The following is an 18,963-nucleotide window of genomic DNA, read 5'->3' as shown; positions in this document are numbered from 1 at the left end:
GATGACAAGGAAGTCAAAGGTGTGCTAGAGGAGGTTAAGGAGATTGCAGAGCTCAATGAATTCTTTGCACCTGTCTTTACAGTGCAAGATATAGGGGAGATTCCTGTGCTTGAACAAAGTTTCATGGGAAGGGAATTTGAGGTACCAAGGCAGAGAGTGGTGACAAGTTCTTGGCCTAATAGACAAAATAAAAACTGACAGATTGCTGGGTCTGGATGGCATCCACCCAAGAGTTCTCAAAGAACTCAGATGTGAAATAGCTTATTTTATAGCAAAAAATATGTAACTTGTCTCTCAGTTGTCTCCATACCCGAGTCTGGAAAGTGACCAACGTGACACCAATTTATAAAATGGGATCCAGGGAAATTCTGGAAATTACAGGATAGTTAGCTTAATGTATTTTCCAGGGAAACTGATGGAAAGTATTTTTAAAGATAAAACAACCAAGAGGATAGAAGAATATGCCTTGCTGAATAGAACTAGCATGGCTTCTGCAAGGGTAAGCCTATCTCATTAACCTAGCAGAGTTCTATTTTCTAGGGTACTTACTAGAAGCCTAGTAGAGTGTCAACAAGCATGTAGATTAGGGTTGCTAGGTCTCCAGTTTTGTGCCTGGAGACTCCAAAATTTTTGGGTCCTCTCTGGGTGAGTCACCTTAATCTCCACTCTCAATTTTCATTTAAAAAAAATTAAGTTTCTTGGTGGTCTGGTTCAGGAGATATACACCAAAATGTCAGCCACCCCACACAACTTCTGTTAAATGAGCTAGTAGCTGGCTGCTCTAACCCCACCCTTTCAGGTTTGTAGCCAATTAATGAAGTCAGAGTTGTGATTGACAAGGTATTTGTTAACCTCCAGGCAATAGAACCATTGCAAGTCCAGAAAATGTTTTTTCCTGTCTGAAAATCTCGTTAAGTCAGTAAGTTTATAGCTTTCAGCAGTAAAAAAAAAGTTTCTTTCTCTCTAAATGCCATTACAATGTGTTCTACTTTTCTAATTATGAGGAGTGAAACCAGTTTAAATTTTCCTGGGCTGTTAAAGAGGGCAGTGTTTTGAAAACCTTCCCAATATGAAGCTTTAATCCTATAATCACTTTTCTGGAAGTAAAGCTGCAATGCTAATCCCACACACAGGGAGTAAACCCCATTGAATTCAATCAGATTTACTTTTGAGTAGACATGATTAGGATTGTGCTGCAAATTAATAGGAATTATTGAGTGAACATAGCAAAAGATTATGTTGTAAATCTTTCCTATTTTTAAAGCAATTAGGTAGGACTTACATAGGTGTCACTTTTATTTGGCAGGAAGCTAATACTGATTTTTTTTAAAAAAAAAATGTCCCGCAACAACCAATTTGTTTTTACAATAAACTGTTATACAGAGTGTATGTATTTTGCATCTCCAGGGTGTGTATATGGGGTCTTTCCAACATCCCTGTGAGATAAGGTTGCTGACTGGAAACTGAGGCAGCTCACAAGAAGAAATGCCTTTAAAATCCAATAACCATAAAAAACAAATATAAAACAGTTGCAAAACAGCTTAAAGTGGCATGATTCTGAATTTTGGGTTGGGTGAATGAAGTTCCTTATTGCTTGAAGTTGCAGTTCTGTGCACGCTTCGCTGTTTAAGTAAGCCCCATTGAATACATTGGGATTTGCTACTGAATAAACATGAATAGGATTGCACTATAAATATCTTTACAGGTTGTGTAAATAATAAACATCTCTGACATTCATGCTTATATAAATATTTCTTCATGCTATGTCCCAGTAAGTATCTGATTTCACTCTATGGTTGTTCATTATTATTTCCTCTACATTTTAAGTGTGCTCTTCTTCCTTGGAATGGTCATAGTTCTCTGTTGTTTTCATCCTGACGAGTAGATTAGGCTGCGAGATGGTGAGTAGCCCCTGCTCACCCAGTAAACTTTGTAGCTAATATCCATTTAAAAAAATTAAACTATTTACATGCAGGCAAAGTTTATGAAGTAGATGCTCACAATATATTTAAAGCACATCCAACTTGCATTTAATGCACAACTTCCCCAAAAGAATCCTGGGAAGTGTAGCTTCCCCTCACAGTTATAGTTCCCACCAGCCTTAACAAACGACAGATCCCATGATTCTGTGGTGGAATTTTTGTGCTTTAAATGAATGGTGTGCACCGAACTGAAAATCATTTATAGGTTGATATTTTGATTCAACTGAAAGCAGATACAATTTCACTTCCTTTTCTTTCTCAGTTCAAGCACTGGCTATATATCAGTGATCCCCAACTTGGGGTCCGTGAAATAATCTGGGGGGGCGGGGGGGTGGAAAGCCAAGAGCGGATTTTTTTTAAAAAAAGTCTTCAGGACGGCTGAAACAAACTGAGCAAGTTCAAGTGACTTCCATTCCCAGCTCCTCGCCCTGCCCCTCAAGGAGACCAGTCGCTGATTGCTCTTCCTGAGCTCTCAGCCCCTTAACCCCTTATGGAGAAGGGTAGCCCCAGCCTTTGCATGATAAAGACCAGTGGCAGCAACAGCAATAGCAGGAGAGCAGACATGAAGGTGACCATGTACTGAGTGGAAGGTGTGTGTGTGTAGGGGAGTCCTCTGGCCTTCTCACAACTCCTTCCCATAACCCACCAGACTCGTGCAATGTGAATGACACAGAAAGAGGCACGCAGCAGTGGCAGCATTCTCTCCCTCCCCATGCTTTTTCCCGAGGCCCCACACAGGCCATTACCAGGCAAAGGCGATGGAGGGATGAGAGAAAATAAGGGGAGGTCACTCCTCAACTCTGCCTCAGAGAGGGAAAGAGGTGGTGGTTAAGGAGGATTTCACCTTCGCTCTCACCATCTATTCTTTTCCCTCCCATGGGACACCCTCCCTGTGGTGTAAGGGGACAGGAGCAGGAAGTGAGGGAAAGTGGAATGGGACCATGTGTATTTGTTTTCAGGTCTCACTGCTACAAGTCACTCCGAGAAAGGAAGCACCTAGAATGGACACGCAACCCACTTTACTCCAACCCTCCCTCCCCTCATGTCCCGAGTGCCCTTTCTCCCACATGGCTGCTCCTCTTCACTCTTCCAGCCTCTACTGCCTCTTACTTGCTGCCTTCTTTTGACCCACCGAACCTCTCCACTTGCTCCCTCCCTTTGCATTATTTCTATCTCTTTTATTTCTCTGCCCACTCACACTTGTCCACCCCCACCACCCAACTTTGCTATGCTGATGTTGCCTACAGGCTTGCGTGAACCGTGTGTTCATTACATATTTATTGGGCTTTAATTTCCTGCCAGGCAGACTTCTCTCTTTTCTGCTGCTGGTTCTCCACCTGCATGCAAATGGTTGTGCTGGCCAGAACAGCAGCAGCAGCAGGGGGAGCAACAATCAACATGTGGGGGTCACATGTATTTGAGTCAGTTGCTAGAAACTGCTTATGATGCAAGGTACGTAATATTAATATAGATTAATGTCTTTTATGTTTGCTTCTGGAACCTCACACTAATATTACTGCTAGAAATATAACATATGAAGGGGCTCTACTGCATGTGTATACATCTTTGCCGAAAAGCTCTGTACTTGCTTTCAGTCTTATTTTAAAGACCTACTTAACACAAACTGAACCTTGACAGTTCATTCCTTTAGCAAAAGCAGTGGGAGGATGATAGTTGAAGTGGAGAGACCCGCAGGATATAAGTGTACATTTAATCCTTCTCTGCTGCTTCTCTACTCCAATTTACTCCCATTCCAGGTTCTTGGGGTTTGTTTAACATGAGCCTTTAACTAACAACATAAGACAACTCTGCTGGATCTAGCCAAGCACCCATCTAGTCCAATATCCTGTTCTCATAGTGGCCAACCAGCTGTCCATAGGAAATGCACAAGCAGGACCCGAGCGCAACAGCATTCTCCTCACCTGCAATTCCCAGGAACTGGTATTCAAAGGCCTTCCACAGCAGAGGTAGAACATGGCCACCACGGCTAGTAGCCACTGGTAGCCTTATCTTCCATGAACTTGTCCACTCTCCTTTTAAAGTCATCAAAGTTGGCAGCCATTGCTAGCTCTTGCAGGAGCAAGTTCCTATGTGCGGCGTAAAGAAGTACTTTTTGTCTGCCCTGAATCTTCCTACATTCAGCTCTGCTGGGTATTCCCAAGTCCTAGTATGGAGGGAGAAAAACCTTCTTTTCCTCCACATCATGCATAACTTTATACGCCACTATTATGTCCCCTTTTACTTGTCTTTTCTCCAGAAAAGCCCTGCATGTTGTAACCTTGCAACACAGGAGAGTTGCTCCATCCCCTTCATCATTTCAGGTGCCCCTTTCTGAACCTTTTCCAGCTTTGCAATATTCTTTGTAGGTGAGGCAACAGGAACTGTACACAGTATTCTAAGCGTGGTTGCACCCTATAACACATTATATATTGGCATCTATAATATATATTTACAACGGTATTATATGGGCAATTTTATTTTCAATCCCTTTCTTAATGATCTGTCACATGGCATTCATCTTTTTTACAGCTGCCACACACAGGGTCAACAGATCTTGTACCTGGTCAATCACTAGTTCAGACCCCATCAACATATATGTGAAATTAAGGGGGGGGTGCCCCAATGTGCATCACTTTACCCTTGCTTACATTGAATTGCATTTGCCATTTCACTGTCCATTCGCCCACTCTGGAGATCCTTTTGTTTTAACCACCCTGAACAATTTGGTATCAGCAAATTTAGCTAACTTGCTGCTCAACCCTATCTCTATATCATTAATGAACAAGTTAAAAAGCACAAGTCCCAATATCAATTCTTGGGGAGGGACGACGACTCCACTTTCCATATCCCTCCATTGGGAGAACTGGTCTATTTATTCCTGCTCTCCACTTTCTGTTTCTTATCGTATTTCAGATGTCAGTGCTCAGCTTATGAAGCTTTTGCTTACCCAGTCTCCCATTCTACGGACACGCTTTGCACTTATCCTAAATACATTTACCTGGAAGTTGCTTTTGTTTCAAAGGTATTTGCTTCCAAGTAAATGATTTTTCAATTGAGATGCCTAACATACATATGTCATGCACAGTGTAAACTATATGCAATACATGACAGAAATATGCTTTAAAACATATTCTGTAAGTATCTAAATTTAAGAAATTTATCATCTTTGATTTTCCATTACCCTTAGGCTATATTGAATTTGATAACCCATAGTGAACCCACCCATTCCAGCCATAATGAATTATTACATAACAGCAAAATCTTAGATCTCACTAATTCAAGAATTCCTTTTTCATGTATAGCATAATTTGTTAACAGTACAATTCCATTCCCCAATTCCATTAGCTGGAAAATTATAGGACACCAAGTGAGTCCCTTGTGTTCGCAGATCTTGAAAATAAAGTGTAGGGGTCAAAACTGGGGCTGCACTGGGAGTCTGTTGGGGAGCAAGTGAGACGTATGGTCTTAATCTATCTCAGACCTTAGTTGTACCTCTGGCAGTGATATAAAATTAGAGATGGTGTTAATCAAAACATTCCAATTTAACCCATGGTGAGCCAACCCTCACCCCACAGCAGAACATAATATTTCAATTAGTTCTGCAGTACATTATGGCACATCACCGATGATATTCAAACTAGTGCTAAGGTGAAGGTGCTTCTCTACCATACAGCCCCATTCTCTGGCTGCAAAAGCATATAGGAATTTTTGGCACTTTTCAGGGGATGGCGAGTAGAATTATTTAAATGGGGGGGAGACTTTCCCTCCCCCCTTTTTAAAAAAAAAAATTCCTGCTGCTGCAGGAATGACTGGTAACATTCCCAGCCTGTATCTTTCCATTCATAGCTAACATGAGCATGTTGCTCCTTGGCTGGTGTGTGTAAGCACTGTTTTTATTGATGCTGGGCAAATGCCTGGTGGTGGTGTACTTCAAAGTTTTGCTGAACATGGCATCTACTCAACACTTTAGATTTTTTTGGTGTTTTATTGCTCAAGCTTTGGACCTCACAGTCTTCATCTTTAGCAATGTGAAAAAGGGGAGGCATTACAAGAAAGGTGACAACACTTGTCCATGGGAGGAGGATGCCTGCACTGACAGAAGAAATAAGACAGAGCCAGTCTATAACAGGAGAAGAGACATAGTGGTTTTGTTTGTTCATAAGTCTCCCATACAATGGATAAGATGATTACTCTTAAAAAAAAGTCAAGGAAAAAAGAGTGAATAGTGAGATTTGGGATTAGATTAAAATGGAACCCAAGAGAGATGCCAGTGAAAGAACCAAAATGGAACTAAGGATGAAGGATTCTGACAGAATTCCCAATATCAAGAACAACAGAGTCAGAATGCATGATTGAATAAATAAAGTCCCCAAGATAATTCCAGGTCTGTTCTGCCACCAATGTTTCTTACACAGACTGACATGAAGTAGCACCATAGCCCCAGCCCCTGCTTCTTATTCAATCAGATAGAAAAATAAAGGTCTAGTTCACTGGAAATTCTTCAATTTTACAAAACTAACAGAATAGTATTTCAGCCTCAAGCTTCTACATCAACATCAGTTTTCCCCCCAACTCCATTCTGTTTGTCTTCTTTCATTTCTGTCTCTTCTTCACGGACTGTATCGGCTTCCACCTACAGAAAAGACATTGGGGGGAAAAACAAGGTAAGGAGGACTCTCACCTCTTTCAAGCTGCTTGAGCATTTTAAGGCAGGGTTTCCAAGTTTTTGATATAGTGACCTTCTAAGTCAAAGGAATAGAGTCCAAATGGAAGATTCTGTTACAAAACAACTAACAGAGGGATTAAAATTGGGGGGGGGGGTGTCGAACCAGAGAATACATTTGGATTTTTGAGTGAGTATTGTGGACTCCATCCACTCTGGTCACTTCACTCCCCCTTCCCCCAAATCAGCTCCTCTACTCAAGAGAGAGGGGAAGAGGGTGCATGCTTTGCTTTCCCAAGGGATCTAGGTAAAAGTTAGATCCAGCAGAATCAATCTCAGCCTTGCAAAGTACATAAAGCTGAAAGAGGAAGCAAGAAAGAATGCCACACTTCCAACATCCTCCTTGTACAGTTCCATGTACTTTTCAAGGGGGAAAAAGGTGACCACTTTCATCTCATATCCATGCAGCGAGTGGGGGGTTCAAAGGGCTGTGGGCACCAGGGAAAGACCTCAAGGGTGGCACTGCATTCACAGGCACCACACTGGCGGCCCCTTGATTGAACAGTGGAATTAAATTTTTGTCTAGGGTTTATAAGTATTGGACGGTGGCATAACTAACAGGGCCCTGACTATGGTCCAGGCAGCAACAGAAATGTATTTTAGGAAAACTAGTGAAACAATGACAACTAATACAGAACAATGAAACTCTCCTCTTGTAGTATCCAACAGTTTGAGTGAGGGCAGTGGGATCTGTTCACTGACCCAAACGTAAGTGTGATTCTGAAGAACACTCACGCTTACTTTTGCTTACCTTTGCTTCCTTGTCTGCAAGTCTCTGAAACATGTTGGCATACATCTTTTTCTCTCTCTCATGCTGCTCACGGATCTTTTGCTGACAGATTATTAGCTGCACTTTGGCTGCTTTGTTGCTTGGGTAGAGCTGTAGCACCTTCTGGAAGTCTGCTCTGGCTAACTCAAAGTCATTGACAGCCAACCGGGCCTCACCACGTCGGAAGAGACCTTTCTCATTGGTGCTGTCCAGCTCAAGAGCCTGAGATGCAGGTAAGACAAGGTGAAGCGAAAAATTTAGGAAAGGTATCAGAAGATAGTCATGAGAACATACAGCTAGACATCTTTGGTGCTTTTGAGGAATGTGCTTCAATGAAATGTTGTGCTTGGATAGAAGATGGAGTATAGTGCATTTGCTATATCCTAGGCTCTCAAAATGTGGAATACGCCCCCTAGTAACAATAGGTTTAAGTGTGTGCAGGGAGAATGGGACATGGTAGCTTTATTTTCAGCAGTGACCAGCACGAAGGCAATATTCTTTCCCTGTTTGTCCCTGCTACTTACGTCTTCAGAAGTATAGATTTAATTTTGCTATCACAGTTAGTATTGCTCTGTGAATGTCTTATCCTTCGACTCCGTCTAAACTACTGAATCATCACCAATCTTACAGAATTCACCCTCACAAGATGTGGTGGCCATTAGGTTTAGATGACTTGAAAGTAAAAAGAACTGACCAAATTTATGGAGGTGATGTTATCAATGGCTACCATGTACAATACATAGTTGCACGCATCGTTCCTTCAACATTTTTTCAGCCTTGGTGGGTTGGGAGTTTGAGTAGAAGAAACAAGGGGTGGGGGAGAAAGTCTCTGCTTAACCTTTCACCTGTTTTTCAGCTCATCGCGCTCCCCCACTTGAAACAACTGGGGTGATGTGTGGGTGACTTCCTACTATTTTCTATTCAAATTTCTAGACTCCTAAGGCTGTTTTTAGGGACCTTATCTTTCTTTTAAAATTTAAAGCAGTTGGGGGGGTTGAGTGGGAAGATGCTACTGCATGCCACATCTAGTTTGGTTCTGGGGCAGACAACCTGCAGACTGATGCTATCTGCGTGGGTGTCTATTCTAGAACTGACATATTCTGGTGGGGGCAATTTGATTGGGCTCAATGGAGCTGTGGAAAGCTCTTCACATACCACACTGCAGTTTGCCTATCCTCTTCTACTTCAGCAATGAGATATCTGCATGTATTGGAGATACAGCAAGAGAGAGAAGGAGGGAGGCAAAGGCAGAGTCAGTGAGTTCTTCCTCAGTTCCCTTAGGCCACATTCATACCATACATTTCCTCCACTATCATTCCACTTTAAATAGTCATGCTTCCCCCAAAGAATGCTGGGAAGTGTAGTTTGTGAAGGTGCTGAGAGTTGCTAGGAGACCCGTTCTCATAGATCTACAATTCCCAGAGCTCCCTGGGAAGAAGGACAGACTGTTAAACTGCTTGGAGAATTGTAGCCCTGTGAGGAGAACAGGAGTCACCTAACAACTCTCACCACCCTTTACAAACTACACTTCCCAGCATTCTTTGGGGGAAGCAATGACTGTTTAAAGTGGAATGATAGTGGAATAAATGTATAGTGTGAATGTGGCCTTAGCACAGCCCATAGATAACAAATGCATAAAAGTTTTATTGAATATTGTTGCAATTTCCGGCTTCTGTAGCTCATTTTTTCATGCCTCAACAGTGCAACAGCAGCTGTGTTAGCTGGAAAATCATCTAGGGCTTGTTCACACTGGAGTTTAATCTGTGTTTGCATTCCCATTTAATGTGTATAGTCCACATGACTTTACCCTCAAATACCAATCTTGATGCTTCCCCCTGTAAATTCAGGTTTATCCAATACAGTTATAATCAAGCTCCAAACAGCTCCACACAGGGTCGCAAACCATTTGTTTCAGTGTTTTTGGGTGGATGGATCAATTGTCACTTTCTGCTATTACGCCTTTCCACGCCCACTACTTCCTCCATATTTTCATTTCCTTTCTGGCAGTGCTCATAACTATTTCTGGCACGCTCCTGAACTGAGTCTAGCTTTATATTATTTTTTTCTTTTGTTCCCTCAGAAAACATTAAACACTTCTACACCAGATGTACTGTGCAGCAATCTGAGAAACATGCACTGATTTACATTGCTTTCATTTCTTTTCCCACCATGCTCCTAAATATTTCCAGTGGCAAGCCTGTATATTTATATTTTTTTGATCCCTCAGATTTGCACAAAATCAGAAAACTGGACAAACAAATTTGCAATTACTTGACTTTGTGTTTATGCACACTTCCTGGGTGGGGAGATTCTTTTGAAAAACAAGGTGCACAGGCAGCTATCTATGTGCATGCCCTGTTGGTACTTAATCGGCATAACAGAATCAACAGATCAGTAGGTGGGGACAAACAAAAGGGAACGGCTAGTGGTATGAACAGGAAAGACCAAAGCTGTTCCTCGTATACAAATTCAAATATGGGAGGGTGTGGACTCTCCAGTCTAATTCAAATAGGAAAAAACGGATTAACAGCTAAATAATGCTCAAATGTGGACAAGCCCCTAGTCTGGAAATAATTTCACAAATTAATTAATCCAATATTTATTATTTATTTATTTATTTTTAAAACTTATATACCGCCCGACTAGCAATAGCTCTCTGGGCGGTAAACATAAATACAATAAAATACAATAAAATACAAAAACATCACAATCTAAAATCAAATTTCACAATCTAAAAATCTGGATAAGCTAAAATCAAATTACAAACATTACAATCATTAACAAAGAATTAAAATGCCTCGGAGAAGAGAAAGGTTTTAACTTGGCGCCGAAAGGATGATAGTGTCGGCGCCAAGCGCACCTCCTCGGGGAGACTATTCCATAGTTTGGGGGCCACTACTGAGAAGGCCCTTGATCTTGTCACCGCCCTCCGGGCCTCCCTATGGGTTGGGACCCGGAGGAGGGCGTTCGTAGCAGACCGTAGTGTACGAGCCGGTTCATATTTTAAACCCAGATACATGATCACTTGCCTGAGGGAAGCAACCTCAGACAAAGGGCACCATTTGGGTAATATACTTTTATACATCCTTGCAGCAAGGATGACATTCACGTCTACTTTCCTGGATATCTAAAGTACTGTTTACCTTGTTGCAGTTCTCTAAGGCCTGGGAATATTCTTTCAACTTCAGATGGCACATGGCCAGGTTAAGATGGGCAGCAAGTCTCAAGCTCTTGGCCTCTGCTTCCTCTACATCCGAGAGCCCTGTTTCATGCTCCAGCCACGACACAATCTTCTTATATTGTAATGTTGCCCGTTTGTATTTCCCCTCCTGGAAGGCAATGAGGTTTCAGTACAGTATCAGACTTAAATGGGTTGGAGGGCTAAATGCCCTACACTGCAGACACTCTTCACATATGCAATTAAAGCTAGATCAGGGCTTTAATTGCAAATAGTTATTCATGGCTGGTTGGGCAGAGTGTGGATCCACATCTGAATGGACATACCCTTCCACATTCTGCCTTGGCTGTGATTGTAGAAAGGAAGCATTAACTGTTGTCTCACAAATGCTGGCTACAACTGTCATAGTCTCCAACCACTGGTTATGCTGACTGGTGCTGAAGGAGTTCAACAACATCTGGAGGCTGGAGTTCCTGCTATAGTGAGTGCCTCAGCTCAATATACATCATATCTGTTTCATTGCTGTATCACTTCCTTATGGCAATTATTTATTTATTTATTTCATTTTTAAACCGCCCATAGCGAATAGCTCTCTGGGCGGTGAACAAAACAAGATTAAAATACAATATTACAATAAAATTACAATAAAATCAGCAACAAGTTAAACGAAAAAAAAAAAAAATGAAACACATTGAACATTAAAAAGCCTGGGAGTATAGCCAGGTCTTAACCTGGCGCCTAAAAGAAAGTACCGAAGGCGCCAGGCGTATCTCCACAGGTAGGCTGTTCCACAGTTCGGGGGCCACCACAGAAAAGGCCCTAGATCTAATAGCAATCCTCCGGGCATCCTGATGAGTTGGTACCCGGAGGAGGGCCTTGGATATTGAACGAAGTGAATGGGTAGGTTCATAGCGGGAGAGGCGTTCCACAAGGTATTGTGGTCCCACACCGTGTAAGGCTTTATAGGTCAAAACCAGCACCTTGAATCTGGCTTGGAAACAAATAGGCAGCCAGTGCAGGCGGGCCAGGACAGGTGTTATATGCGCAGACCAGCGGGTCCTCGTTAACAACCTGGCTGCCGCATTTTGCACTAGCTGAAGTTTCCGAACGGTCTTCAAGGGCAGCCCTACGTAGAGCGCATTACAGTAGTCCAGTCTAGAGGTTACCAGAGCGTGAACAACTGAGGCGAGATCGTCACTGTCCAGATAGGGGCGTAGTTGGGCTACTAAGCGAAGATGGTAAAACGCATTCCGCGCCACCGAGGCCACTTGAGCCTCAAGCAACAAGGAAGGGTCAAAAAGGACCCCCAAGCTACGAACTTGTTCCTTCAAGGGGAGTGTAACCCCATCTAGAACAGGATGAACATCCACCATCTGGGCAGGTAAAGAGCTCACCAACAGTGTCTCAGTCTTGTCTGGATTAAGTTTCAGTTTATTAGCTCTCATCCAGTCCATTATCGCAGTCAGGCAACGGTTCAGCACATCAACAGCCTCATGATTATGAAATTTTCCTTGATGTCGTTACCCAGTGCATAACTAATGTTGTTTACATGAGGATACACCTTAGACTGTATTTCAGGGTGAATAAAATTTACTGATAGGCAAGGATTTCTGACTCCCTATTGTTTACCACTTGGCCATGTTGACAAAATATATAAATAATGGTGATTAAAGTAGTGTACATCCCTCAAATGTTCTGCCTTGTATCCAAATCTTTAGGACCTCAAAAAAAAGACACCTTTGGCACAGAAAGACCAAAATGAATAGGTCCCTGGTACATTGCACTGGGCTGTAAGACAAAGGGCTCTTGTGGCTCTCCAAAAGAGATTTGGACTAGTGAATTAAAGCTTTTTTAAAAAAATGTATCTGCAGACGGGAGAATACTGTTTAATAATGGTTCCAGTGTCAGCCCACATAAGGGAAAATATTTTAGAAATTAGCCAGATGGTACAGAACTCCAGTACATCTATCATGTATGACGGCTAACACAGCACCAACATGTTGCCATGGATTGGTGCAAATGCTACATATTACCACCTTTGGTGGTCCTCTGGGAGAGAGCATTCAAAGAAATCTGTAATATTATTTAAGAACCTTTGTAATGTACTCCTGAGCGTCCCCCTCTCACGGAATGGAGCCAAACCAGCCCCCTGGTTTACCAGGGAGCTGATGGTGATGAAACAGATGAGACAGAGACTAGAGCGACGTTGGCGGAAGACTCAGAGCAAGTCTGACCGAACATGGGCTAGAGCCTATTTGAAGGCCTACTCCGTGGCAGTGTGGGCAGCAAAGAAATTATTCTTTTCAGGCACCATTGTGTCTGCAGGGAGCCGAACAGCAGAGCTGTTTCGAGTGGTCAGGGGTCTCCTACATTCTGGCCCCCGAGAGGGTAATATAGACCACTCAACAGCCCGATGTCAAGAATTTGCACAGCACTTCGCAGATGAAATCACCCAGATTCGTTCTGACTTGGATGCTATAGTTGATACAGGCTCAGTGGATATAACTTTGGCTCCTGCCTGTCCAATAATAATGGATTCTTTTCAAATTGTACAACCCGAGGATGTGGACAGGATCCTTGGAGAGGTGAGGCCTACCACATGTCTGCTAGACCCTTGCCCTTCCTGGCTTATTAAAAGTGCCAGAGGGGGCCTGGCCGAGTGGGTGAAGGGAGTGGTCAATGCCTCCCTACAACAAAGCAGAGTTCCAATGTGCCTAAAGGAGGCAGTTGTAAGGCCTTTGCTGAAAAAGCCCTCCCTGGACCCCTCTATTATGGATAATTATCGGCCAGTGTCTAATATTCCATTTCTGGGCAAGGTAATAGAGCATGTGGTGGCCTCCCAGCTCCAGGGATTCCTGAATGAAATGGATTATCTGGACCCATTTCAGTCTGGTTTCAGGCCTGGTTATGGGACGGAAACAGCTTTGGTCGCCTTGGTGGATGACCTATGCAGAGAACTCAACAGGGGGAGTGTGTCCCTGCTGGTTCTGTCAGACCTCTCAGTGGCTTTCGATATCATCAACCATGGTATCCTTCTGGGTCGCCTTGCTGGGATGGGACTTGGGGGCACCGTCTTCTGATGGCTCCGTTCCTTCCTGGAGGGGCAAACCCAGAATGTGGTGCTGGGGGATTCCTGTTCGACCCCCTGGACGTTGGCCTGTGGGGTCCCTCAGGGTTCAGTTTTGTCCCCCATGCTATTTAATATCTACATGAAACCGCTGGCAGAAGTTGTCCGGAGGTTTGGGGTTCGGTGCCATCAGTAGGCAGATGACACCCAACTCTATTTCTCCTTTCCACCTAATTCCAAGGAAACTGTCTCAGTTCTAAACCAGTGTCTGACAGCAGTAGTGGACTGGATGAGGGTGAACAAAATGAAGCTTAATCCAGACAAGACAGAGGTGCTCCTAGTCAGTTGAAAGGCGGATCAGGGAACAGGGGTTCAGCCTGTGCTGGATGGGGTTACACTTCCCCTGAAGACGCAGGTTCACAGTTTGGGTGTGCTCCTGGACTCAGCCTTATCCTGGAGGCCCAGGTTTCTGCGGTGGCCAGGAGTGCTTTTGCACAGTTAAGACTAGTGCGGCAACTGCACCTGTTCCTGGAGTCGTCTGATCTGGCCATGGTAACACATGCCTTAGTTACATCCCGCTTAGACTACTGTAACGCGCTCTACGTGGGGCTGCCTTTGAAGACTGTTCGGAAACTTCAGTTGGTGCAACGAGCTGCAGCCAGAATGTTACAGGGATCATACAACTCCTCTGCTGCAACAGCTCCACTGGCTGCCACTCTGTTTCCGGACACAATTCAAAGTGCTGGTTATGACCTATAAAGCCCTATACGGCTTAGGTCCAGGCTATCTGTCAGACCGTATCTCCCTATATGAACCTGCCCGGGCCCTGAGATCTTAAGGAGAGACCCTTGTCGCAATCCCAACACCTTCACAAGTGCGACTGGTGGGGGCACGAGATAGGGCCTTTTCAGTGGCTGCCCCTAGGCTCTGGAACTCCCTCCCTAGGGAGGCAAGAATGGCCTCCTCTGTGCAGTCCTTCCGCCAACAGCTAAATACTTTTTTCTTCCAACAGGCCTTTGGAACTGAAGGCTTTAAGGGTAGTGATTAAAGAGGGTGCTCTATGTTGCTTTACCTGTATGCTCTTAAACTGGGTTGCAGTATTTTAAGTGTATGTCTAATTGGTTTTAACATCTGAATAGTTTAATTCTGTTTTAATGCTGATTTTTCTATGTTGATATGTTTTATATGTTCTTAATGACATGTACTTACTTTAATCTGGAAGCCGCCTTGATTCCAGTTTGGAAAAAGGGTGGGGTATAAATAAAGATAATAATAATAATAATAATACTCCACAAATTTTTTTATTCCCTATATTTGAACAGGAAGACATAATAATAAAATTCAAGGACTTTATAATATTTTTATGGGTTGCTGCAAGGCAGACTACTGCTGAGAGATGGAAAACACTGCATAGGTTGCACAATGAAACTTGGGATAGTAATGTGTGGAATATTGCAATCTTAGAAAAAATAACTCATAAATAGCGACCTCTACAGGGAATTGAAACTCCAGAATTTTTCATGGTACATGGTGGAACTTTATTATATACGCCAACACTGTGAACCTTCCGCAACAGCAGAGTGCAGTATCCATAGAAATTTGGGATGCATGAATGAAATGCAACCTTGATTACTTCTGATTATGTACCCATAGGACAAAATTGTATACATACAATTCGTTGTTTTCTCCTTTTTTGCTTTTTTTGTATTTGCTACTTTTGTCTTTTCCCAATAAAAACATATTTTTAAAAATGGCTCCTCTACTGGGATGGCCTCTGTCAGTGTATGTGTCTTCCACACTCTTGGTGGGTAGCTGAGGGTTAGCTGGGAGCATCAGTACTTAAACAATATGAGAATCTGTCTCAGCCTGACCTTTCTCATCCTACTTTGTAAGACGTCTAATCACTGTGCCTTTTAGTAAGATCACAACCACCCTCTAGATTCATCTAAGGTGATTAAAGGTAGAGGGTTTCATGGTAAGAGAAAGTGAAGATGAGGGAACAGAATGCTCACAGGCCCATTACAGGGACTCATCCTTCTGGTATTGTACCTTTCACCTGGTGAAGATGGTCCTATGCTGTCTTGGTGGCCACTTGGATTGCCATACCTGTCAGCCTATGTTTGGATGTCCTCCTAGGGCAACTGGATTCATGGCTCCTACTACCAAGGTGGCCTCTCTCTCTCTGTGTGTGTGTGTGTGAAATCCTGTTCCCCATACTGCATGAGTGGCCTCCAGTTAAAAATACAAGGGAAAAAAGCATGTGGCCTAAATAGCCACATAACCTTCTTTGAATCCAGAAGGCAAGAATTATCTGAGTGGGAGAGGGCCACTCCTTGTTTCTTAACAACAGAAGATTTTAAGCCCTGCCTTCTGCTATATGAGTGCAGAGGTTAACATGTCTTCCCTCACTGGAGTGCAAACACTGACAGCTTTATTCCTTGAGAAGTTCTTATATTTATGGATATTCTGTGCTATCATACCAGTTCATCCAACTGGTGTGAGAAATTTCAGTGCCGCAGGCACAATACAATGCAGATCAGCAAAGCCTTGAAAACAGCAAAGTATAAAATTTTTGCGCTCAGGTAGATTTCATGGCATTAGAAAAAAATGGTGGAACTATGGGCAGGGACCTCAGTTTTCTGAATGTACTCAGAAACAAGTTCCAACACTGCGAAGAGTTTCTTTTGATGACACATGACCCTTTTAGTACTTCTCCAATAATCATAATTCAAGTCAGACAGCTGTATCCCAGTTTCAGAGGAATGCAAATCAAAGGCACAGTACACCCCAAAAAACTTCAAAAACTGCCAGGGAAGTTTGAAATCCCGTATTATGCTTACTTTGAAATACTGGGTGCCCTTTTCTTTTGCAATAGACCCTTGTTCCAACTTTTCATTGGTGTTCATCTCCCAGGATTCCTTAGCCTGTCCAGACAAAAAGAAACCAATCAGTGGGGTGCTTTTTGAAGAAAATGCCCACCGAGGAATGGCATAGAACTGTATAAAAACGTAAATGAAGAAACACCTGGCAAGTGGACACACATATCACTTTACTGCCTCCACTACTAAGCATAAAGAAGTGCATACTGAATATGTGAAACCAGAAGATGTAAGAAGCAAGCAATGGAGAGTAACATAATAATCATTTATTAGATTTATTAGTTGCTTGTTACCCAAAGGTCTCCAAGTACCTTACAACGTTAAAAACAAAAACAAATATATAATACTATAAAACAATAAAAACACTCCCATGCAGCCACAGGAAGCTTTGGCAGCATACTAATAACAGACATCATCTCAGGTTATCAAATGCCTGGGGGAAAAGGTACATCTTTCGCAAAGATGTCCACAAAGGCATCAGATGGTCCTCCCTGGGGACTGTATTACATAGATAGGGAGCCACAACTGAAAAGGCCCTCCCTCTGAGAGGGGACTGGAGAAGGGCCTCAGAAGATCTAAGGGTCCTGGTAGGTTTATACTGGGAGAGGTGTTCCAGAAGATACTGGGCTCCAGAGCTGTAAAGAGCTTTATAGGTCAAAACCAGCACTTTGAATTAGACTTGATGTAACTGAAACAGGATTGGTGTTGTATGCTCTGTTTGCCTTGTACCCATCAAAAATCTCACAGCTGCATTCTGCACTCATTAAAGCTTCTACACCAGTTTCAAAGGCAGCCCCACATAAAGCACATTCCAATAATCCAACCTTGAGATTACCAGACCATAGAGTACTGTAGCCAGGTTATCCCTATCCAGGTAGGGTGGCAGTTGGGTCACCAGCCTAAGATTATGGAAAGCACTCCGCACTACTGAGGCCTCAAGCAACAGCAATGGATTCACAAGAACCCTCAAACTACAAACCTGCTCGTTCAGAGGAAGTGTCTAGAGCAGGCCACACACCATTCAGCTAGTCAGAGAAACCACACACCAACAGCATCTCAATTTTGCCTGGATTAAGCTTCAGTTTATTGGCCTCATGCAGTCACAATAATCACAACCAAGCACTGATTCATCACATCTACTGGCCTCACCTGCAGAAGATGAAAAGGAGATATAGAGCTGCATGTCATCAGCACACCGATGACAATGCACTTCAAAACTCTGTATAACGCTGAGCAGTTTTATGTAGATGTTAAACAATATGGGGACAGAACCAACCCCTGTGGGACCCCATACTGGAGAACCCACAAAACTAAGCAGTGCTCCCCAAAGAACCACCTTCTGGAGCTGGCCATCCAAGTAAGAACAGAACCACTACAAATGCAATGCCCCCAACACCCAACTCAAGACAGTTGCCCCAGGAGGATACCACGGTTGATGGAGGATCAAGAGTCACACTCCTGTCTCTCTCTCAACACGGGTGACCAAGGCAGGTTCCATACCAAACTCAGGCCTGAATCCCAACTGAAATGGATCTAAAAAATCTGTCTTCTTCAAGAGTACCTGGATGTGGTTGGCAACCACCCTCTCAAGGCCCTTGCCCCCAAAGGGCATATTTGTCAGTGGTCTAAAATTATTAGGATCTTCCGGGTCCAGAGAAGGCTTCTTCAGGAATGGTTTTACTACTGTCTCCTTCAGACAGCCTGGGACCACTTCTTTTTTTGTTATATTACCACTTTTGTTATATATTTAAGGCTGGTAAATATAAGCTAGTATAGTGATTCCCAACCTGGGGGCTGTGACCCCCAGGGGGGCCACAAAGTAATTGGGGCCCCTGCAAACAGTAAAGAAATGAATTATTTTTTAAAAAAAGTCTTCACTCCCTGGATGCTCTCTGCTCCCCACTGGTGCTGCAGACTACACCTCCCCCTTGCTCCAAATAAGAGGGGAGGACTTTTGCTGGTGGCAGAGTGTCTTTAAAGTGTGCCGAGGACAGGTGTCTTTCTATAAAACATGTGGCAGTTGCCAAAGGAGGCTGAGGGTGGAGCTACCAGGCAAAAGAGGGGATTACTATCACTGACCCGTCTCCTTGCTGCTGACAATGCCCTTGCTCAGAACGAGGAGAGGGATTTTCGTGAAGCAGCCAGCCTGCCTGCCTTTCATGCCTCCTGCTTCGCTGCCACCTCTTTTTAAAAATCATTCTTTGTTAGAAAGATATAAAGATATAAAATTGTTAGAAAGATATAAAATGGACAAGAAAATGTATGGGTTTGAAATAAGTAAATCTGATTTTGAAATAGGTTTGTGTACAAATGATGAAAATACAATTGCGAAAATGTATAAACTCTTGCTGAAAATGGATATGGA

The 18,963-nt window shown here is 43.1% G+C and overlaps 1 protein-coding gene across 2 annotated transcripts in view; it reads right to left on the bottom strand.

Annotated features, from left to right (window-relative positions):
• Positions 1–4,442: 4,442 nt before the first annotated feature.
• Positions 4,443–18,963, bottom strand: part of FKBP4 (FKBP prolyl isomerase 4) — a 48,787-nt gene continuing 34,266 nt past the window's right edge. For both annotated transcript variants that reach the window (XM_061582557.1, XM_061582558.1), the window contains 4 exons: positions 16,560–16,643; positions 10,618–10,803; positions 7,457–7,696; positions 4,443–6,615 (listed from right to left, as the gene is read on the bottom strand). In XM_061582557.1, coding sequence (XP_061438541.1) covers positions 6,520–6,615; positions 7,457–7,696; positions 10,618–10,803; positions 16,560–16,643 — 606 coding nt within the window. In that variant the 3' untranslated portion in view covers positions 4,443–6,519. The remainder of the gene's footprint in view (positions 6,616–7,456; positions 7,697–10,617; positions 10,804–16,559; positions 16,644–18,963) is intronic.

This window comes from Rhineura floridana, chromosome 8 (genome assembly GCF_030035675.1).
Source record: "Rhineura floridana isolate rRhiFlo1 chromosome 8, rRhiFlo1.hap2, whole genome shotgun sequence".
In the NCBI taxonomy this organism is placed as follows: domain Eukaryota; kingdom Metazoa; phylum Chordata; class Lepidosauria; order Squamata; family Rhineuridae; genus Rhineura; species Rhineura floridana.
The sequence above is the reverse complement of the archived record's forward strand: the minus strand, read 5'-3'. Positions and strand labels throughout refer to the sequence as shown.